This window comes from Hibiscus syriacus, unplaced genomic scaffold (assembly GCF_006381635.1).
Source record: "Hibiscus syriacus cultivar Baekdansim isolate YM2019G1 unplaced genomic scaffold, ASM638163v2 tig00110730_pilon, whole genome shotgun sequence".
Lineage (NCBI taxonomy): Eukaryota > Viridiplantae > Streptophyta > Magnoliopsida > Malvales > Malvaceae > Hibiscus > Hibiscus syriacus.
Window position 1 is genome coordinate 346542 of NW_024062844.1, and position 25898 is coordinate 372439.

The 25898-nt window shown below is 31.9% G+C and overlaps 1 protein-coding gene across 1 annotated transcript; it reads left to right on the forward strand.

Moving 5' to 3' along the window:
- Positions 1-16215: 16215 nt before the first annotated feature.
- On the forward strand, positions 16216-16630 carry LOC120139207. The gene has a single exon (XM_039154517.1). It carries the CDS (start codon positions 16223-16225, stop codon positions 16628-16630), a length of 408 nt encoding a protein of 135 aa, XP_039010448.1. The 5' UTR covers positions 16216-16222.
- Positions 16631-25898: the final 9268 nt, after the last annotated feature.

Consider the following 25898-nt stretch of genomic DNA (forward strand, 5'->3'; position numbering starts at 1 on the left):
CTCATAATAGAATCAAATCACAAAACATGAATTTCAATAATATCGAAAGAATCAACTACTCTTTAAATTTCAAAGTTATTAGCCTTTGACAAATGTTAGGATGGACGAGTTGGTTTCAGGTTGGCTTTCTATTTTTTAGGGTTTCAGCTGTCATTTATTTCTCGGTCCTTGTGAAGGTTATAACATGCCCATCTTTCTCAGCTTGGAATTTAAATCAGATATAGACACAATGTAGCAGTTAGCATATTGAATTGCTAGATCTTTTTGAATGATTCTATTTTAGTTCTCTGAAATCTTCCATTTGTTTAAGCTTCATAAACTCATTCAACAGAGGTAATGCGTAAATATCGGTCTGAAAACAAAATCTCTAAGTGCTTGTGTGAAGTTGACTATAAGTCTATAACAAGTGTTTCTGAACTCCCTTAGTCCATTTTCATTTATACTCTTTATTTAATTAAATTCAATTTAATTTGCCTTTGTTTGGCTAGCTAAAGGAAATTATCCATAAAGTTAGGGCTTTCAACCAATTACTTTAGTGGAATTGCTCAGCTTTATTATATGTATATGCATATATGTATATATTATTGCCTTTATTTGGCTAGTTGAGGGAATCTATCCATAAATCCAGAGATTTCAACCAATTAATTTAGAGAAATAGCTCAGCTTTATTGTATATATATAATTATATTAACTTCCTGGGTATACAAATTCAATTTCTTAAGCTCATTGAGAAGAACATGTTACAATCTAGGTGTTATTGATAATCGAGAAATCTCATCTTTAGAGTTTAATTCCAGAGCAACTAACCTAAAATAAATTCATCTACTCTACTATTTTGTTTATGTAGATTAGGATCATCACTGAACATCCTCAATAGAAACATAATCCAATTAGCTTTGCAATATCATATGCAAGAGATGCCCCATCTTGTCCATTCCTATACATACTTGAATGGCAAGCCTTTTGATTATCTCCTCATGAGAGGAGAAGACCATCTGGATCCTTACAAGAGAAGGGTATGATGTTGGGTGTATAATTTAGAGTATGATCAAATGACTTTGTTTTTCAAGGGTTCAATCTTGTCATCTGTCAAAGATACTATAACTTTAATTCTCAAGAGAACATTTAATTCAATTTATATTTAAAGAATTTCGAGATTAAAATTTACTCATTGCTCATAAAATCAAAATGTAGTATTTTATTTAAAATGTCAAGTGACTTACAAACTTTAAAAGTAAAAGGAAAGAAAGAAAAATAAATTCAAATAAGTCAATATGCTTGCAAGTACAACAAAGACTTATGGTATATGCAATTGATTTATCCTTTTTTGGTGTGCATTAGAATGCCCCATCACTCGTTAAAGGTCCATACCCCAGAATCAATCAAATTCTAAACCTTATGCTTCAATGCCCCATATTCCTCAATAGTGTGTCATGAGCTTCCTATGTGGTAGCTACACATTTCATTAACATCATCGTCTTTAGGAAACGAGGGTTTCTTTAGCTTGGATTGAACTGGAGTCAGTAGGTTCTTTCTCAACCAGTATTTGGAGAAATTCTTCGTACGTCATCAAAATTGGGCCAATGAGAGTCTTTTCTCGGATCACCTTATGGTATCTGGTCCTATTATTAGCTAATTAAGATTTTACTGTGTTGACATCATCTTTTGTCTCAGTATTAGCACTACCAGTGCCCCATATTTTACCATTTTTATAGCTATTTTGATCATTTCTCTACACATGACAATTTCAGAGAAACTCTTGGTGCAACCCCTATCATGTGATTGATATAGAAAGTCTTTAATGTATTGACTAACAAAAAGGTAAACTCTCTTTCAATCATTGGTGGACAGACTTGGGATGCCATATCCCTCCATCGTTGGGCATATTGTTAAAAATTCTCGTTATACTACATCTTCATATTTTGCAGTGTTGTTCAATCAATAGCCATATCAGCCATATGCTTGTACTGGCCTAAGAAAGCTAGAGCTAAGTTTTTTCAAGATTGAATCTGAGTGCGACTCAACTGGATATACCACCTGAAAACGGGTCCAGTCAAGCTGTCTTGAAAATAGTGGATTAATAGCTTCTCATTCCCTACGTATCTAGCCATCCATCGACAGTACATGGTGATATAGGATGAATGATAGGTGATCTCATCATACTTTTCGAAGTCATGAATTTTGAACTTTAACAAAAAGACTAGGTTAGGGACCAGGCTCAGTCCTTTAGCATCGAGCCTATAGAAAGACTCAATCATCCCCCTTAATTTTCATTTTTCCTCTTAATTTTTAAATTGTTGGATAAGGTCATTCATGCCTCTTTCATTCTGATTTGGGGACCTTATTGTTATAATAAGAACCACTGGATTTTGCTCTAAACGCATCAGTATATTTAAGATAGATAGAAGTTTCAACCTGATATTACGATGGGTTCTCGACAACAAAGAAAGCTTGTGGGCACATTTCTTGATGCCTCGGGGGTAGACAATGGAATATGAAAAGGTGAAAAATATGGAAGGTGCGTAAGGTCTTCAGCAAGACTCTTTTTAGTAGTCTCATGCTTTTTGAATATCTCTTCTATCTTATTCAATAAATCAAGCTGGAAATTAGCAATATTAATCTTAATTTTGGCCAATCGACCTCTCACTTCTTCTTGCATATCCTTTTGCTCCTTCTCAACCTTGGCTAATCGATCACTAACTTATTTAGTCATATTTCCAGTATCGTATGGGTAAGGAGTGTTCTTGTTGCTAGTAAGGGTCAGGATCATTGCGATCGAAAACCTTATCTTATTATTTTGTGTTTTATTAAATGAATGAATGCTTTAGTGTACAATATTATATAAACATATACAATGCAAATATTGTTTTAATGTGCACAATACAAATGCAATGCATAATGGATGTATACAAATAAAAAAGGTGTCAATTCCAATTAGTGGCCATTATTAGGAAAACCTTCGCTAGAACACAAATTCTCCTCATATTAAATGGTAAAATTTCACAAGCTTCATTTTCTTCATGTCTCTGGTCTAGTCTCTCCTCATGATTTGATGTTGGTATTGTTGAATCGCCATTTGCATGATATTCACCTATTGTAATTGTTGGATCTTTAAACCTCCACTTCTATGGGATTCTCCAAGAGGAAATTGGTCTTCATGGCCGTGGGTAAGGTTTTCTCATTCTTAATCCAGTTAGAATCTGACTCTTTAATATCATCTCGATCTTCATGCATTCGACGAGAGTTTTTGATCAGCTCTAAGCTCTTGTTTTATCTGTTAACTCCTTTTGTAGGTCATCGATCATATGGATTTGACTACCTAATTATGGCGCTCCTACGTCAATACCGAAAAGTTTATATTTTTGGTCATTTTTTGAATTTACACCTCTTCATCATGATGATGAAAATTTTATGATGATGCAAATGCAATAAAGAAAGGAAAACAAAACAAAAGATATGTTAGAACCTAATAAGATAATTAATTAGAATAATAAGAACTATAATTAACAATTAAAACCTACCCTCACTTGTTGTCTACCTAAACATTGTTTACTAGATCCTACCCAGACATTATCTCTACCCCCATGCTTTTGTTTAGTAAATAAATCCTAACCACACATTTTCTAGTACACATGCTTTACATTGTAATAAAAAAACCTAATTGCATATTGTTCTAGTTCTCATGCTTTTAAAAAAGTGAATCTAAGAAAAGGTTAGAGTGAGTATCCCCTTTGAAACTTCAGGTAGAGTTACGGTCCAAACAGGCAGACTTTCGAGACAAAATAGACAAAGTTTCAATACTACTAAAGGGTCATCGAATTTTCATTTGCTGGTGCCCCCTTAGACCTACCAGACCTTTGGTCCTCACCCATTATAGGCTTAAGAGGACCAAGTTCAATTCAAGAGGATACATATCCCTATGTCCATCCAGAGAACCAATTTTATCACGAAAACATAGGGTATGAACCTAAAGGGTAATAGCTAAGGCTCATACGAAGAACCAATTTTCTCACGAAAGCGAAGCTTTCACCCCTACTTAACGGGACAAAGCACAATAAGTAAGCTCTAACTATCCTAGATAGTTACAATATTCCTTGGGAAACTCACAATCCTTTGCTTCCATCCAGAGTCAAATAAATCAAAAAGATTAGAAATATAAAATAAGGGGAAATCAAACATTAATACAACTATTTATTAGTAACTAGAAAATAAAAATGACATATGACATTATGAAATGCAAAATAAAACAAAAAAGAAGAATCATAATTTAAATATCATTCAAATTTACAATTTTCAAATATAAAGATGACATAAAATCGATCATGATCTGACTCTCTAATGATCCCCAGTGGAGTCACCAAGCTGTCGGAATAATCCTTAATCACTAGTTTGAAAAGATCGAGGTTTGAGAAAACAAATGATTTGGAGTCGCCATCAACCTTTGGGTTAGGTAGGTCGAATACCTAAAAATACCTTTTAAAATAATTTTAAAAAAATAAATTAAAAGATAAAACTAGCATGCGTTTAACCAGAAATTCATTTTGAAAGGGGTTCTAGAGTTGATTAGGCATGGGGAAGGATGAACACCCCACAACGCCCAAGATCTGTACCTATTCGATTATACATCATCTTTGTATTTAAAAATTATAAATTCGAATGATATTTAACTTATGATCCAAAAATAAAATAGAAAAGAATATTTTTACACGAACAATCCTCGGAAACGCACTTGCCTTGTAGTTGAGAGATTTTTCCATAGATTCCCTATATAAAATAATACCCTCTTGTATGAACAATCCTCAGAAACGCGATTCCCTTGTAGTCGGTATGCTTTTCCGTAGATTCCCCGTACAAAAAGGCATTACCTTGATTTATTAAATGTACTAAATAATTACATATGCAAAAAAAGATATACAAATATAAATTTCGATGACCAAAATGCAAATGAAACAAATTACATGCCTTAGAAACGAAACAAAGCTAAAAAAATAACATAAATATCTAAAAATAAGTTACAATAAAATACAAAGCTCAACTAAAAAAGAGCAAACAAAAAAATAAATGTTGAAATTTAAAAAGAACTGAATAAATGCTAGAAATTTAAAATACATAAAATTAAAGGAAAAAATCTAAATAATATAAAATAAAGTTTAAATGTAAATAACAAAAATGAAATAACATAAATAAAATAAGATAAAATAAAGGGAAAAATATAAATAACAAAAAAATAAAATGCGTAAATATAAATAACAGAAATGTAAATTGAATAAAGAACAAAAGCTACAAGTTCTTCTCATTATGAACACTTCCATTGAAAGTGCTTATCCAACTCCTTATGTGATGGATGAGCTAAGGTTGAACAAGCTCTTCTCATTAAGATCTGCTTCTCATTCTTTAGACGAGTTCTTCTTATTATGAACCCTTCCATTAGAAATGTTGATTCAACTCCTTATGTGATTCAAGATCCAAGGTCAAACAAGTTCTCCTTATTAGTAACTTATTCTTCCTCATTGGATGAGTTCTTCTCATTATGAACCCTTCAACTGGAAATGTTGATCCAACTCCTTGTGTGATGGATGAGCCAAGGTCGAACAAGTTCTTCTCATTATGAACTTTTTCTCCCTCATTAGATGAGTTCTTCTCATTATGAACCCTTGCAATGGAAATGTAGATCTAACTCCTTATATAATGGAATCGAGCGAAATGTTAATGGGTTTATGCTCTCTTTGAAGAGTTTTAAACTTGCAAAAGATTGCCATATGTCAGTGATATGTGTTTAAGTACCTGAAGGTAGTGATATAATGGTCCTCAATTATTTTCTAAGATCCACTTCTTTTAGTGGTGAAAAGGTGTACTAAATCTTTGTTGAAATCATCTTTTTTTCTTACGAAGTCGTGAAATGAGATCTTTGTTGACCTTTTGAATTCTTATCAAACATTTAAGACTTTGATGAAAGAATGCATGTGTATGCTCCTACTATGTAAATGTCTACATATGGATGCGTGATGTTATTTTAGTGTTGCAATCTCCACTATCTTGTAAATTTTTTCTTCATTCTACTTTTTGAGTCTTTATATTTGCCTGAGTCTTCATCTCATGACAAATTGTCCCATCTTTTCCCAAACAATATTGTTCTTTAACATTTATGTCATTTTCCCCAATTTCGATTATGAGCTTCTAGGTCTGAGAGACATTTCCAAGATACTATTCCAGGGAAATTATCTTGTTTGAAAATATATTTCTTTTTTTGAAAATTTTATTAAATAAACAAAAATAATAACCCTTCTTAGGCTCACAATTGAAGCAAATCACAAAACATGAATTTTAATGAATATCGAAAGAAACAAATACTCTTTAAATTTCAAAGTTATTACCCTTTCACAAGTGTCAGGATGGACGAGGTGGTTTCAGGTTGGCTTTCTATTTTCTAGGGTTTCAACTGTTATTTATTTCTCAGTCATTGTGATCGTTATAACAAGACCATATTTCTCAGCTTGGCATTTAAATTGGATACAGAGGTAGACCTTTTTGAATGTTTCTATTTGAATGTTCTCTGAAATCTTCCATTTGTTTAAGCTTTATAAACTCCTTCAGCAGAGGTAGTGCGAAAATATCAGTCTACAAACAGAATCCCTGAATGATTATGTGAAGTTGATTATAACAAGTGTTTCTCAACTCCCTTAGTCCTTTTTCACGATACTCTCTATTTAATTAAATTCAATTCAATTTGAATTTGTTTGGTTAGCTGAATGAATATATCCATAAAGCTTGAGCTTTCAACCAATTACTTTAGCGGAATTGCTCAGCTTTAGTATATGTATGTGTATGTGTATGTGTATGTGTATGTGTATGTGTATGTGTATGTGTATGTGTATGTGTATGTGTATGTGTATGTGTATGTGTATGTGTATGTGTATGTGTGTGTGTGTGTGTGTGTGTGTATGTGTCTGTGTGTGTGTGTGTCTGTGTATGTGTATGTGTATGTGTATGTGTATGTGTATGTGTATGTGTATGTGTATGTGTATGTGTATGTGTATGTGTATGTGTATGTGTATGTGTATGTATGTGTATGTGTATGTGTATGTGTATGTGTATGTGTATGTGTATGTGTATGTGTATGTGTATGTGTATGTGTATGTGTATGTGTATGTGTATGTGTATGTGTATGTGTATGTGTATGTGTATGTGTATGTGTATGTGTATGTGTATGTGTATGTGTATGTGTATGTGTATGTGTATGTGTATGTGTATGTGTATGTGTATGTGTATGTGTATGTGTATGTGTATGTGTATGTGTATGTGTATGTGTATGTGTATGTGTATGTGTATGTGTATGTGTATGTGTATGTGTATGTGTATGTGTATGTGTATGTGTATGTGTATGTGTATGTGTATGTGTATGTGTATGTGTATGTGTATGTGTATGTGTATGTGTATGTGTATGTGTATGTGTATGTGTATGTGTATGTGTCATTGATAATCAGGAAATCTTATCTTTAGAGTTTAATTCTTGAGCAACTGATTTAAAACAAATTCATCTACTCAACTATTCCGTTTGTGAAGATTAAGATCATCACTGAATGTCGTAAAATTTTATCTGAACCATAAATAATACGAATCTTTGCCTAGAGCAGCTCACCACAAGTTCGTAGAATGATTTAAATACGAAAATAAAAAATGAAAGTAAGTTAGGGGTTAGAATGCAATAAAATAAAATACAGTAAATAAATTCAAAATAAATAAATAAATAAACAAAAAAGTGACCACAATAAGAATAAGCAAAATACTGCATCAAATTCGTAAAAAATAAGAAAATGAAAACATGGACCAAAACGCGAAAACGTGTGAGACTTAGGGAGACTTAAATGTTATTTTACCCTAAAGTTCGGCTATAAAAGCCATTTTTTTAACTCATTTTATCTCTCCAAACCAAAAAAAAAACTCTCTTCTTTCCCCTTTATCTCTCGGCCTGAAACTCAAAATCTAGAAAAACATCACCGACTATCGCTTACAAACGTCGCCTTACCTCCGGCCACCACCCATGACGATCCAATGACCTTAGTAGAGCCCTAAATAACCCTAAAGTTTCGATTCACTCCCTGGAACCTAGATATGGGGTAAAAATCACAAAAATGAGACTCTAAAAGCCTCAAAGATACCTCGACCCTTTAGTTTCATTCTCTCCGAGGACCCTCTCTCTTTTTAGCAATGAGGCCCCACTCAATACGGAAGAAGCTTAAGAGGTCTTACACACAAAAACAGTTGGTCCTCGACGATAATGACCTTGCCTGAGCGACAAGGATCCCTAAAAGGAGATCTGAACACCTTAGGTAAAAAATGGTCTCCCTTTTTGATTTCTTTTATTTCAAAACAAACATAACAAAAGGAAAATCTACACTTGAAAATGGAAATAACAAGAGAGGACAAAATACCTCTTGAAATTTGATTTTTCTGATTGCTTGGTTCCCCCTGTTTATGTATATTTTGTGGATTTTATACCCGGTTACAAGGGTTTAAAAAGTAAAAACGAAAATATGAAGAAACCTATTTTGATTTCTATTTTTGCTTGTTCTTGTTTGTGATTTGCTGATGAGGATGAATGATCGGGGGCCATTGATGTTGTGGAGCATTCGAGTGAAGTTGGTACCACCCTGGTGGTGATGTGGATGATGTCGTGGCATCATAGAAACTATTTTTGCTTATTCTGTCACTGAATAATAAAAATTCTACGATGGTTAAATTATAAATTTATCCTTAAACTATTTTAGATTTACAAAAAAAGTCTATAATTAAAATTTTATATAAAGTTCAAGGGTTAAAATAAAATTTTATCCTTTCATTAAACCTTTTTATATTTTTAATTTTGTAAAAAATTATATTAATTATATTAATTTAATTTTTTAAAGAAAATATATAAATATTTTTCAACTTGTTAAAAAACAAATATATAATAAGGATAATTTGGTCAAATATACATTCCAATAATCTTTTATTCCTTTAACCAAAACACGGTAATTATACATTCCTGCTAAACCAACCAAACACAAAATACAACATTCCCAGTAATCCTATTACCTGGTAATATTTTATTTCCACTAGTAATCTTATATTTCGTGAATCAAACACATCCTTAGGGTTTTCGCCTAGTTTAGATATTGAATAATTATTTGGGCTTAGGGTTATTTTGGGCCAAAAGTGTAACTGGGTCTAGTTGGGTTTGGGTATTGTGATAGAGTTGTTTGTAATCGGGCTTGGTTCATGATAATGTGTTGATGGGTTTTGTAAATAAAGGACTTGGACATTTGGATTTTATTTGGTTTAATTATGAAAATAGTATATTTTATTGGTTAAAAAATGGTGATGACAAGTATATACAATTGTCAACCAAATTCATCTATAAACCAAATGAGATAATCTCTTGGCAAAATTAGTTATACAATTAACGGGAGTGATACTTGAACATATAAATGGATTTTCTTAATTTGCATATTATAATTTTGTATCACCAGACACAATTTTCTAAATGCGCTATATAAAATATTTCATCAATGTTTTCATTGAGAAACACAATTTTGAAATATAAATTATGTAACTCAAAATCAAATATGAGTAATAAATATCATAATTATCCAGAAAGAGTCTTTCAATGAAACCAAAGAGAAAGTCTCTACAAAATCAATGTCTTATTTATGAGTATATCCTTTAGATACAAGACATGCCCTATACATGTCAACATCATCATTTGTAACCAATTAACTTTGTACCTTCAGGTGATGAGACAAGTTCTCAAACTTTATTATCTTGTATAGAAATTATACTCTTCTTATATTGCATTAATCCACTTTTGAGAGTCGAAATTTTTAGGATGTGATGTAAGTTGATTCGATCATCCTCCCATATTTTAATGTCATCTTTTTTGTGTGGAGAAATACAACATAATACTCTAAATAGTATTTCTCTCATCTCATGGATCTTCTTATTGACATTTTTTCTTTTAGGTTGTTGAGTTTGTTCTTCTGTAACAATTTCTCATTGTTAATGTAGGGTTGTTCAAAATAATCTTGTTGATATTCTAGATTCATTTCTTGATTAACGACATGTATGAACACATGGATATCATCAAAAGTGATAATAGGAATTGAGTTATAATCCAATTTCTCCTCAAAATAAATTCCTTAAACTTTATTTATCCTTCCAAACTTAACATCTACAAAAATAATGTTATAAATCTCACCTTAAAATTATTCCTAATTATGAGATCATAAAATTTATAACCCTGGATTGCTTAAAATAACCTAAGTAGTTACTTAATGTTTAAGAATTCAATTTCTCCTCATTTGTCTTAACTTATATCAAAATAGAATAACCTTTTGTAACATATTATTGTCTTTTTCGACTTAACAACTACATTCTGGTTTTACTTGTTCCCTTATCTTTATATGCATTTTCCAAACTGATTACTTTCAAACTTATTATGCTTTAATCTTTCTTCTACTTGCACACAATGAAAAATGAGCCCATTTAGAGTTCATTTATGCCTTTGAGTTGATTAAACTATATAGGAAACGATTCTCACAAGAACAAATAATTCTTCAGAAAAACTTGATCTTAAGTGCCTTAAGTATTGAAGCAATATGAAACATATCCATAATGTACTCCCTTACATTTCCTCGACCCTTATACTTTATAGACATCAAAGAATTCGAAAAAGATGTTATTTGAACCTTAATGTTTCTGGAAAAAATATTTCTCAATTTCGCTATATAAACCATTAGCCTTAGTAATCTTTTTAGATTATATGTCCCTAAAGGCTTCTAAAATGTTGTGTTTCATGACCATTAAACTTATACAATTTGAACAAATTTCACCTCTCAAAATATCTTATACCAATTAAGGATGTCATCCCCATGAGAGGTGGAAATTGTTATTTCCTTAGTGCAAAGTCTATGTTATTACAACCAAAACCTTATGTAAATGCATTTTTGCATTCCTTGAGATTCGTTTTCTTAAGAATGAGTAGAAAATATATAATAGCCGATATTCTGATGGTAATAAATAAATAAATAGTTGATACATAACAAAACATAAATAAAATTAAATCTCACATCTTAAGAAAACAAATAAATTGAAAATTAGGGCTAATTTTCATCTCAAGATACCAAACACTACATCAATATTAAGTCTTTGGACAATAATATTAACAGTAAACAGTACTATTGGTGTAGTAATCAAACATTGAAAATAAACTATGTCGAACAATAGACTAATCTTTGGTCTAATGTAATGCTCACATAAAGTACCTTATAATTGTCACATATTATTACCACAAGTGTCGCTTGAAATCCGACCAAATATTAAGTTTCCTTTGGGTTCATTAATAAACGCATGAATCACAAGAAACACATGATCATCTTGATATTTTAAATAAACCAGTTTACACAAAAAGAGGGCATTTGGCGACATTATGTTTCAACTAATCTATCAAACTATCAGACATAGCCATAATATGAATTAATGTGCTTCAAAATATATATATATTCTAATAACCAAAAATCAAAACTGAAAAACTGAATTGAATATATACTTATATTGTATTAACAATATAAATAAAACCATATGAATATTGTCAACCAATCAATTTCTCTTAATCTATCTTTTAATTAAATTAAAAGATAACCAAAATAATAATAAATTTGAATACACTTCCACCTGTCACAAGATATCAAATACTCAATTAATATTTTATCTTTAGACAAAATATTCACCTTAAGTGATATCTGATGAGGTAATCAAACACTGATAATAAGAACAGTTCAAGCAAAAATCTTCCTTTGGGTCGATTTATTACTCACACATTAAACCGAATAATTATCACATGTTTATTACCAAAGTTGTACATGCGATTATGTCAACTATTAATCTTCCTTTGGGCCGATCAATACTAAAATATCCTAAGTTGCATGCACGTAATTCTTCATATTTTAAAATAAAATATTTTCCATAACTGATGTCACTTTAACGACTTATTGCTTTAATTAAGTCATCTCAAAATAAATATTAGTATTCAAAATTAATATTTCTATAACAGTCAAAGGTAAAAACTGAAATTTTTGATTCCACCACAGTATCTGAAATAACTCAAAATAAAGTTACATAAATAGTGCTATCAAAAGTCGGGAACTAAGTCTTTGATTGTTTATGAAGTATTGTTTAAGCATGCATTTAATTCATAACTTCATAACTCACCAAAAATAAATTGAATTCAAAAATAATTAAAATTTAACCAAACGTCAGAAAAAGTACATACCAGTAAATTAAAACATTTCCAAAGATTAAAAAATATTTTGTTAATCAAACTCGAATATATCATTGTCAAATATATATTCTATAATAGAAAAAAGCCAAAACTGAATTTTCTTATCACGTCATGATTTTCGAAGTAACCCATAAGGTTGTCTAAACGACGCTATTAGAAACTGAAAATCTAAATATTTGACTATTTCTCTAGAGTTTCATAATTATGGATTCACCAAATTAAACCAAAACCAATTACATAATTATTTTTATAATAATGGATGATTATAATAATAATAAAGAAATTTATTGTAACTTTGTGCCATTATACCAACTTAAAACTTTAATATTCACAACAATAGCACCTAAAACAACCATAAACACGATTATAATAATAGACGAGAAATTAACTTAAAACTTTATACCAAAGCAATCATAATTGATATACATAAAAAAAATCAAATTGACGACCATATTATATTAGCAAAACAAATAACATAACATAAAAGGGAAGTTTAAAATCCCAAAAATCTACTTAATTGATGAATATCACAAATAACCATGAGTTGAAAAATTCCGAAAGCATAACAGCATGAGGATTTTCGCGTATAACAACATCATAGGACATGAAATCACACTAACATTGAATTGTCAAATAAAGATTTTCAGACCCACGAACAACAAAACAAAAGGAATGCATTGAATTGCCAGTTTTGGGTTTCTAAATTGACTAATAGTAAACTAAAATAAATTTAATGAATTTTCATAAACGAATCTGAATCCAGATATTAGCATCACACTATGGTCATCGAAAACAAAGATTTTTCAAATAAAAAAATGCAATATTTAAAGATATTCTAGAGATTAATAACACATAAATATTCATGGTTATTATTAAATGTAAATATCGAATCCTTCGAATCTTAAGAGCAAATAAAATCAAAAAATAATATAAAAAAAATCGATTCTCAATGACTCAACACGATCTGGCGATAATATCACTTGTAAGAACCAAAATCATAATAAATATGAAAAACAACTAGGATTTAATCATGTTAAATCATCAAGAATAATAAATATTGGATTTGCGGAAGCGTGCCTGAATTAATTGATAGGTTGAAATCCTTGAATGTTTCTTTGGTTGTTATCTTCCAAGAAGATAGAGTTCCCTTAAGTATAAACTCTCTGACGGGGAAAAGAGTAAATACGAGAGTGTATATTTCTTGGGGACCATAACCCCTTTGTATAGCTTATTTAAGAATCATTTATTATTTGTAATTATAACTTTGCCTCTCATCGAAATTATAGATACAACTTTAATAGTATCTACACTTTTATTTCCATGACACTTCTAATACCTTATGACTTTATAACATAATTGGTCATTTAATTTATGTCATATTTTTTTGATAACAATATACATTATAAATATGTGCCCATAATTATGGATTTTAATCAAACAGTTGTATCCTGGGAGACAGACAACCAACTAAGGTTCTAAATGAGTCGAGTCGAGCTCTTGTATTACTGAGCTCGACTCGAAAACTTGAAAGCTTAAAATTTTCAAGTTTGTTTTGGACTCAAAATCATGAACTAGAGCTCGTAAAAGCTCGAAATGAAAAAAAATCTTTAACTTAACTCGATTGAAGCCTCAAACTCAAACTTGAACCTTAAATACATGAAAACCTTATGCTACATTTTTATAAAGAAAATAAACACATAAATGTTAATATTATTAATAATTTTTTTTTTCAAAAACATAAAACCGTATTGTATTATATTTCCGAGCTCCTCACGAGCTTTTCGAGTCGGGTAACAAGTTTCTCGTTTCAGCTCATTAAGAACTCAAGTCGAGCTGGTGTCCATTCGAGTTGAGTATTTATCGAGCTTTGATTGAGTCGATCTCAAGTAGCTCGTGATCTGTCTCATATCATTTATAGCCCTGCGACCAACAATCTCAAATACCATAAGAATGATTGAAAAATTATCTTAAGAAAACCACGTAGCTGCAAACTTCAATTCGTTTCCAATCATGTATTTATTTTTATATTATTTTCAAATATTTATCAATTTTTTATTTTACCTTTTATTTTTTTTATCTCGGATTATTATTATTTTTTTCGTCTAAGAGGCTTTACTTATTCTTCCTCTTCAATGGTTTTCGTTTGGCTCTTGTGCGTATAATTTTACCCCAATGCCATCACCTTCGAGTCATGGGCCACCAATCTCCCTATAAAATTTAAGAGTTGAAATACCAAGGATTATCTACAACTATATGTTCCACATCAATCTCGTTATACAATCTATATATAAACCTCCCTTTTCCCAAATCAAAGACAAAATTTGCTTCATTTAGATGTCAGACATTTATTAACGTTAAATACATATATTAAAACTAAATCATATTACAAGATAGAAAAGAGTCTGCAAAACAATTTTTCATCAAGATTAATCTAAAATTCATTTTATTAAATATTTTTTATAGATATAGTTTTATATAAAAGATTTTCATTCATCATCAAATATGACATTATTTAATATTCATCATGAAACAACGTTGTTCTAAATGAATTAACAACGAACTAATTGCACTGTCATTACGTTGCATATAAGAAAATAATCCAATTATAACATTTTTTTTTAATTTTGATCACGCCTATACTTGGAAAACCATGCAATAATAACAATTTTTATATAAAAGAATCTTTGACAAAATCCACATTTTGTTTTAAATAATAGTACATATCCACTAAGGTCAAACATTTCTAGATGAATTCAACCCCAATTTTCTTTTGATATTCTCATGCCTACAAAAAAAAAAAAAATCTAAGGACCAGTGTAGTAAGTCATTCTATTTAAGGTATATACATACTGGACATATACATGCACAAGGTTCCAAAACTTCATTTTTAAATTTTGATTTTGAAGGGTAGAGTTAGTGTTGTAATTGGAGCTAATCAAATCTAAATGATAACAAATTTAAGTTCGAGTTGATTAAAAAATTATTTATAGTAGAATTCGATTAGACTCATAATAAAAGACGAATATAATTCTCATACTTTAAACTTGATTATTTATACTAGAATTTAAATTTGAATTGAATTTTACTCGAATCAAGTTATAAAAGCAAAAACTTCAGTTAAATGTACCAAGACAAATATTAACGTACTCGAATACGACATACCCAATTACTTAAATATTATGAATCTAAAATAAAAATGATAGAATAAATTTTGTCTCTGTTGAAACTCAAGCATCACACTTGATTAGTAAATTGTTCGAGTTTCAACAAAGACAAGATTTCATCTTTAATAGAGGGTGGGTTCGTTCTACATTTATTGCATCTTGATAAAATAATGTAGTACCTAATTAAGCTGGGCCATGCTTCAATTCAGTAATTCACGTTCAAACTAATCATTAAATATATAGTGTTCAAGGTTGAGTTATCATCCTCATTTTTTTATTTATTAAGTTTGACCCAACATTCATTATTCAAAACATATTAAATAATATTTTATCCTTTAAAGTTATATTCCATTATTAATTTAGCATCTATGGTTTTTACAATTTGGCTTGCATACTATTTCAATTCATTATTTCATTATAAAAATTTGCATGTCACTTTATGGATATGTCGCATGATACATGATATCTATTAAATTCAAACACTTCATAAAATCATGAAAAAAAATTCAATTCTTTTTAAAAAGTTTTCAAAAAAATAATTTATTTTTTTATTTCAAAGATGATTTGTTTTTCTTTTAGATGACATATTCAATTAATTAGTCAAAAACCGACTTTGTTGACCTCAAATTATTTGACTTGCATTGCCCTTGAGATCACTTCACAAATTTCATGTGCATGTATGTATATAAGCAGTCGTCGTGGATAACTCAATCTCATAATCATCTTCTTCGTTCTCTCAACAATGGAGTTCCTTCGGAAACCAATTGTTCCCGGAACCCTGAAGAGGTACTGGGGGAGGCGGCGGTACCAAAGACTGTACGGCGGCGAAGCGAGAAAGAATATAAAAGTGACGAGGATCGGAGGGAGATCGCGGCGGTTTTGGAATATCAGAGCGGCACCGAGGCTGCGATGGAGAATGATGATCGCTTCGCCGATGAAGCTTCTGACGAAGCTGAAAAATGGTTACATGAATATGCTGCTGAGATTGGGCGGAACCGTTGGGTATTTGAGCGCGCGGAACGAATTCGGAGGAAAACGGATTCCCAAAGCTCGAAAAGTTGATCTGGGTTATTCCACCTCCGAATTTGATCAAAGGTTGTTGTACGAGATTTACAAGAATCTGTGCCCTGCCCTTGAACTGTATGGATGAATTAACTTGTCCCACTGTCGAATCTTGGATTAAGATTTTGTAAATTCTCAATCAATCTGTTTCGGTTTGGTTTTTTTCATTAATTAATAAAACTTTATTTTAAAATATAAATATAAAATTATTTTTTAAATGTTTTATTTATTTTTTAATGAGCAGTTCAATTTGAGTAAAAAGATTTAAGAAGAATAGTATCATCAAACGTAGAAAAACATCAAATTAGAAATCGAATTAATTGAACCTTTAATTTTAGATCAAATCAATTGAAACTGATGATTTTTTTACTATTTAAATGCTTTAAACACTTTTTTTTGTGTGAAAATGTTTTAAACACTTAATTTTGTTTAAAATAAATTATAACAATGATTGATAATAAGAAAAATGCATTTGGATTAATGTTAATATCTTTAACATAAAAATAGGAGTTTAATGTTACCTTTGGTTGGTCATAAGTAATAACATAAACAAAGAGTTTAATTATTATATATTTATAAAATTATAATAATAAATTAATATTATTAGTGCCAATATGTCAAATGTATAATAAATTGAGTAAAAATAACACACAATAATCTCATAATCTATATGACATTATGTTATTAATTGTAGGGGGTAAGTGTTCGATCGAGTCAAGTCAAAAATTTTCAAATTATTCGAGTTGACGATGTTGGTTGTGCCTTCAAGTTAAAGGGCATTTATCCCACATTGGGAGTAAAAATACCTTTGGAGAGGTATTTAAAGGGGAACTTTTTCCCTCTATTGTTGAATGTGGCTAGATGATTGTTTTGATCACGCGCGTCACCATCGTCTGTCTGGCTCAACTCTATTCGGGTTCATGGTCGTGATCATAATTGAATTTAACAGGTTCACGCTTGTTTTATTTTTTATTTTTTAAAATACGGAAGAATTTTATTGAAACTAAAACTAAAAACAGATTTTTTAAAACATATTTTTAGGCAAAAGAAATTTTAAAACCGGTCAAATTAATTGTTGAAATTATCTATTTGATTATTGGAAAGCTGAAAATTAATCTATTGTATTTTAACAACTGACTAGCTGTTGATTCTGATTTTAATTCTAATTTTGACTTTCACATAGTGAACCTAGATTGTTTTGGGGTTAGGTTCAAATGTTTATCACAACAGATAAAATCATAACTTTTGGATCTTGATTTTAGCAGTTTATTTGCCGCTTTAATAGATGTCTCAACAACTATATCTGTGAACGAACCTGGACAGTTTTGAGGCCATGTTCATCCAGCTATAACAAAATATTTACAACATTTAATTTCCATAATTAAATCAGTGATTTATTACTAATTTTTTTTAATGTTTTTACCCCTTATGTTAGCCTATAAATAGAGATGTTTTTATCTCATTTCTTCATCCAACAATCACAAAACATTTCTTCTTCCTCTTAAAACTCTCTAAAGAGCTTTCTTCATTTTTCAAGTGAGAAGAACAATTCCACCATTGTCCACTCTGAAAAATCGGGTGTACGAACGAATTTTCAAGAGAGTCGTGTTAACCTCGGGGGACGACCGCCTATAGCATCGATTACACACATCGAGGTGAAATTCGTTTTTAAGGCAGTGGTTTATACCGGTGGAAATCGGACTCCACCAGGGGTCTGCTCTTAGCCCTTACATCTTCGCCTTGATTATGGACGACATCTTTTGTGCGACACCAGACGGTGTTCCATGGTGTATGCTTTTCGCTGACGACATTGTCCTAGTTGCTGAAACAAAAACAGAACTGAATAGTAGACTGACTTCCTGGAAGACTGCTTTGGAAGAAAAAGGTCTAAGGATCAATATTGAAAAGACAGAGTATTTATGTTCAAACTTCAGTGGGAACTAAAACGATGAAGATCTAGAAGTATGCATAGAAGGACACGTTCTCCCCACAAGGGATTGTTTCAAGTACCTGGGGTCTATGATACATAAAGATGGGGGTATAGATGATGACGTTACACACCGTATAAAGGCGGGATGGCTAAAGTGGAGGGCTGCAACTAGAGTTTTGTGTGACAAGAAGGTGCCTCTAAAACTTAAGGGAAAATTTTATAGAATGGCAATAAGACCAGCGTTGCTGTATGGATCAGAATGTTGGGCAATCAAGAAGGATCATGTAAGGAGGATGGAGGCCGCAGAAATTAGAATGCTTCGATGGACATGTGGTAAAACTCTGTGGGACATGACACCGAACTCTGCATTTAGGATGTATTTGGGGGTGGTTCCTGTATCCGAAAAATTAAGAGAGGGAAGACTACGGTGGTTTGGACATGTCCTTAGGCGACAAACGTCGGATACGGTCAGGAGGGTAGAGTCGATTACACTCGACGGTGCCAGAAAGAGAGGACGACCAAGGAGGAAGTGGGTAGACTGCTTGAGATCTGATTTGAAGGAATTAGCCCTTACCGAGGACATGACCTCTGATAGAAAAGTATGGAGACTTAAGACCAGGGTAGTCGAGTAATGTGGGTCACAACCATAGGGTGTAGCATCTCTGTCTCCTTTTAATGCCTTCGTAGTAATCTCCATGACTTCTACTTTTTATACGTTTCTGTTATTAGATTTTATGAAGGCTTAGAACTAGGATAACGGAGTAGTGTTGCCTTAGTTTAGGTTTTAAACCATTTGACTTTATTCCTCCTCGTAGCTTGCTATCGCTGACTCATGTGTATTCTTATCTTCATTTTTCCTCTTTTTATATTTAACCGGGACTTACGTTTCTGTCTATAAGCAGAGATTTTTTTGCAGGGATTTATTTGCAGGGATTTACTAACCATTACAGACGCAGATATGAAGACAGCATATGAAGACTATTCAACTATGTATTTATTGATTTATTTATGCAGACATTGTATCTTATCTTTATTTTTAATTTTCTTACTACCGGAGGTCTACCACGGAAGCTGCTCCCAATCTGGCGTTGGGGGCAGCCTACTACCCCACCTCCCCCTTACCTCATTGTATATGGGAATAGGGTTTTGTTGTTGTTGTCGTTGTTGTTTATACTATGACACGGTTGTTCGATTTATTGATTAATTATTTTATTAATTTTCAGTCAGTGCTAACGATTTCATTTTGTAGTTTTTTTCTAACAATTTAGAAACGAATTTTAACTGCAAAATGACAAAAACCATGACAAAGCTTGTTTCTGTTTTGTCCAAGCTTGATGCTCTTGATGGAACAAATTATCGAATGTGGTCCTAGAGAATAATAATCTTCTTTGAACAACACGACCTGTATTATGTGTTGCTCAAGCCAACACCCCAACCTACTTCGTCATCATTAGATGTCGCCTTCAATGTTGTTGAATGTGACTCGACTCTCATTTCTTCCAGTAAAGTACTACCAAACTACTACTGTTGTTGTTCATTCCTAGGTTTCCTTGGAGAAGTACGAGAATGATAATAAGACAGTTCGTGGTTTTCTCTTCAGTAACGTGTCAAACAAACTTTTTAACATGTTTCTTAAGGAAAAAAGTGCTAAGGCGATTTGGGACACACTGGAGAAACGAAGCCAACGATGTTGGGATAAAGAAATGCTTGGTGGGCGAATGGATCAAGTTTCATATTTTCAATAACAAGCCGATCATGGATCAAGTCCATGACTATGATAAGCTAGTTTCTGATATCATAGCCGAGGGTATAAAGATGTACGAAGTCCTGCAAGCAATATCCTCATCAAAAATCTGACCAAGTCCTGGTCCAACTACCGTAATTCATTGAAGAAAAAGAAAATAGTGTTCACAATCAAAGAACTAGTGATATATGAAGATAGAAGAAACCAAATGAATCAAGGATAAGTTGACTTCTTCTAATAATATTTCTTTTAAGGCTAATCTGGTTGAATCTAGGTCTGCCTCAGGGTCCAGGTTTAACAAACCCAAAAGACAAGGTGGCCAAAAGAAAAAAAAATTCAAAGCCCTTAAAGCTATCAACTTCAAGAAGCCAGCAAAGGAGAAGGCTCCACCAAAACCCTTATCATGCTATGTGCGTTGAAGAGTCGAACACGAAGCCTACAGGTGTCAACAACGATCAGACCGCCAGAATGAGAACAAACCACAACTTAACATTTTTTAGAACACTAACGATGTCACAGCAGTGATGGTTTCTGAAGTTAACCTAGTGGAGAACAATGTTGAATTGATCATTGACACCAGCGCTTCTAGACATTTCTGTGCCAAACGAGAATTGCTCATTGAGTTTGATGATATGAAAAATGGTAAACAAGTGTACATGGAGAACACTAGTAGATCTGAAGTACTAGGTAAAGGGAATGTTTTATTTAAGCTGACTTCTAGTAAAACCTTAGCTTTAAATAATGTTATGTATGTACCTGCCCTACGTAAAAATCTGATTAGTGGTGGGTTACTAAATAAGGTAGGAATTAAACTAGTTTTCGAAGAAGATGAACTTATATTTTCCCGTAATAGTGATTATGTATGGAAATGTTATTTGAACGGAGGTTTATTTATAATCAAAACCTAGTTTAATGAAAGTAATAAAACCACCACTTCTGTTTATATTGTTGAGACTCTTGACATGTGGCATACTAGATTAGGACATGTAGACATTCACTCTTTTTAAGAAACTCGTTAAAATGAATCTACTTCCTAATCTAGATGAGAATAGTTTTAACAAATGTGAAATTTGTGTAGAAGCCAAGCATGATAGACCTTCTTTCAAAACTGTTTCTAGTAGAAAGACTAAATCGTTAGAATTCATTCACATTAATCTAACAGACTTTAAAAACTCTAAAAATAAATGATGTAACACCTTAATCCAGTCTGACATGAAGATCTATGGATTACAATGCCACATGGAACCACCGAAATGGTCAACTTGAAAATTTCTTTTTAAGACAATTTATGCATATAAAAATAATTTATCATATCATAAGAGGAAATCAAATTAAAGTTACAAAATATGAGTCTCTAAAATATGTACAAATACAACCATAGAGTTTAAAATCAAAATAGAATTATGACTCGAATACAAAAGGTCTATATATAATACATGCCCTTTACAAATATTCAAGACATACTCTGATAATCGGGTGGTTTGGAATGGACAGATGCAATAGACTTCCTCAATAATCCTCCATTAACTTGCGCACGGAAACATATTCCATACGTTGAGCTAACAAGCTCAGTGCCACGAAAATAACTATGTAATACTACATTCATTCATTACATGAAAGTGCCGAAATACCAAGTCATATATATGCAGAAGTACATAACAAACATGAGATAGGCCAAGTAACATGATCAGAGGAATTTACATGATCAGAGGAATTTACGTGCATCAGAAGCTCACATCTCGTACCTAATCAAGCATAGGGTATGATTCTAAAATTTAGGTGCCTCGAAAAATATACCAGTACGATCCAAAATTTATATGCATCAGATGCGTACTAAACAAACAATATCCATATATTCACAAATAAAGGACGATCGTCATAATGTTAGAGTAACTCAGATGTCCTGACTATTTTCGGAGTATCACACAAAGGCAAATCTTATATTATCATAACTTGCTTGATTTATAGGTGAGAATTGAGTTATCTTGTTTGTTTTCACTTGTATTGAATACTTAACGCTTATACGAACTCAAAACACCTCAACTCGAACACCCAAATAAATTAACCAAAACTGCTCAAAAATCACGGTGGGTATCGATATTGTGCCAGCAATATAAATATTGGACCCTTGGGTATCGATACTCACCTAAGTATCGATACCAAAATCAGATTCGATGTTTTCAAAAATGCATGGGTATCGTGTAACACCCCCAACCCGTACCCGACCCGGATACGAATTTGAGGTGTCACATTTACTTTTCAAAACTTTTACAACTTATAAAAATCATGGAAATTTAAACTTTCATTAACATAAAATTAGTTAATTTACACCAGTTTGACCAAAATAATACAAAATCGTTCAAAGTATATGTAATTCACAACTTATCTACATGCCAACATACTAATTACAACAAATGACATACTTTGTAAATTCCTTCTGATCTGATCTTCGAGTGGAGGTATACTGTTCTGCAGGTCCTAGGTTTGATCCTCCTGCTTCTCAGTACCTATGTGTAAAATGCTTACACGCTAAGTCACAGACTTAGTGAGGCATAAAAAAATACAATAATGCATTTCATAAAATATGAACATGCAATCTAATTATTTCAAATATAATCACAAATATCATATTATTATTCAATCATGTCACATATGATCCATCATAAAAAATAATAACATGATAGCATATAATAACATAAATTCTTTTTATATCTTTATAGGCCCATGTACATTACTGAGAACGTAAGGTATGCGGGTACATTGAGGTTGTGCACATATGCTGTCACTACAACTTGTATAAGGGTCCACTGAGTGGCATGTAAGATTTGTCCCGAATGATCTCATGTATATCCCAAAGGACCTAGTATATGTCCTGAAGGACCTCATATAATAACTCGACTCTTGGCATGCCAACTATACCTATAGCTCTCATATCACATGACATGGGCTTGAATATTTATATATTCCATATACCCATATAATCACTAATTCATGTACTCATGTCACTTCTCTTATAATCACATATTTCTTATCATATATCATGTATCACATGGACATATAATCATCTATATCATGTCATATAGTTTATGTTCACATGAATCATATAACATATATCAAAACATATAAACATATAACACTTATGTATGTACTTATAATGATCATAATATATACATATTCATAACTATTAGACCATCAAATTTAGACATAGGAAATAGACTTATCACAAGTCTTATTTCCATAAAATATATCTATGTTGTAGTATGCACTCACCTTAGCCTCACTTGATCTAAATCAACTTCTATGACTTAATTTTCTTTTGCTCGTTTCTAACTCTTCGATCGTTTCGGAACTTGATTATGCTCAATATCTACACAATCAAATAGTTGATATGCATATCAGAATTCTGAGTATCATAATTCGATCCTTAATAATCCAAGCTAAAAGAAAGGCTTTATAATTTTTCCCTTTTTAATAGTATCGGTACCCGAGGTATGGTACCGATACTTCCTTATCTTTAGTATCGATACCAAGCCTAGGTATTGATACTCTTTCTTGGTTCTGGAATTCTTACTTCAAAATCGTATCGATACTCGACCTATGGTATCGGTACCCTTGGTATCGAATCAATCCTTTAGGTATCGATACCCCTTGAATAACTTGTCCAATTTTTGGCTTATGGTATCGATACTATTCAACCAGTATCGATACCCTTGCTCCAACTATCACTCTATTTCATTTGAAGTATCGATACTGAATGAATCAGTACTGATACTCATAACCCATGAATCACTTTTTAAACCCAAATTTTACCCATATTAACTTAAACCCTTCATTCCTTAATCCCTTTCATACTCTTAAACTCAAATACACATACTTAAATCGATTTATATTCATATAACACACATTTATCTTCAAAATCTCATCTTATTTCTTGAAATCAATAATACTATCAATTTTCCAACATGTTCTAATTTCCATTCTAACACTTCATACTTCTTAATTTATTTGATGACAAGTCAAATTCATTCTCAAACTGTAATTACTAACTCTCTTCCAAGATTTCATTTAGAGACCCACCCCTTATCGTTAATCATTCCTAACTCCTTCATTTTATAGCTTTAAGAGAACTTAAGTTTTTCTTAAGCTTAAGTATCATCTAAGGATCTTAAACCAAACTTAAATTCAACGAATAATACACTCACAAGAAAACTTACCTTTGCTATGGTAGCTCACGGCTGAAAGAAGAAGAAGAATAAGAGTTCTCTGGATATTTCCTTTCCCTTTCTTTTCAAATCTCCACGTGTATATATCCTTACCATATCATATTTTTAATTCATTTATTGGTCAAATAACCATTTTCCCTTCCAATCATCCTTCTTTTCTATTCAATCCTACACAAAATTTCTATATAAGTCCCTAAACTTTTCTATTTATCTACTTTAGTCACTAAATTCTGAAGTTTTACAATTTGGTCACTAACCCAGTGTTTGGGATGTTACAAATCTCACCCTTAAGAAAATCCATCCTTGAATTTTTATTTCACAAAGAGATGGGGTTACTGATTTCTCATGTCCTCTTCACATTCCCACGTTGCTTCATCTACCTTGTGATTCCTCCATAACACCTTGACCAATGGAATAGTCTTGTTCCGTAACTGTTTCATCTTATGAGCCAATATTTGTACCGGTTCTTCTTCATAAGTCATAACAGGCTGAACTTCTATCTTTTCTGGTGTCACAATATGGGAGGGATCAGACCTATATCTCCGAATCATAGAAACATGAAATACATTATGAATTTTCTCCATCTGTGGTGGCAAAGACAATTAGTATGCCACTGGTCCTACTCTCTTAACAATCTCATAAGGTCCAATAAACAGGGGACTAAGCTTTCCTTTTTCATCAAAATCTTAACAATTTCTTCCACGGAGACACTTTTAGAAATACTTTATCTCCAATTTGAAACTCGATTTCTTTCCTCTTGAGATCAACATACGATTTCTGTCTATCCTCAGCCGCTTTAATATTGTTCTGTATCACTTGGACTTTCTCTTCCACTTCCTGAATCAATTCAGGACCAACAACTTCTCGATCCTTAAGCTCATAGCAATTTAAGGGCATACGACACTTTATCCCATATAAAGCCTCATAGGGAGCCGTCTTGATACTTGACTGGTAGCTATTGTTGTAAGCGAATTCGACAAGTGAAAAATATTTTTCCCAAGATCCTTTTAACTCGATCACATATGCTCTTAACATATCTTCCAAAATTTGGATAGTCCGCTGACTGTCCATTGGTTTGAGGATGAAATATTGTGCTAAAATTCAATCGAGTTCCTAACGCTCCATGCAAAGTCTTCCAAAACCTTGATGTGAATCTAGGAACTCGATCAGAAACAATTGAAATAGGTACACCATGCAATCATATAATCTCCCTGATATATAGTTCAACATACTTATTCATGGAGAAATCAGCTCGTACAAGAATGAAATGGGCTGACTTAGTTAATCTATCCACGATCACCCAAATTGAATCTCTTTTATTCAGAGTTAAGGGTAAACCCGTCACAAAATCCATCGTCACATTCTCCCATTTCCATTGAGGGATAGACATTAGTTGTAATAGTCTTGATGGAACCTGATGCTCAGCTTTGACTTGTTGGTAAATCAAACACTTGGACAC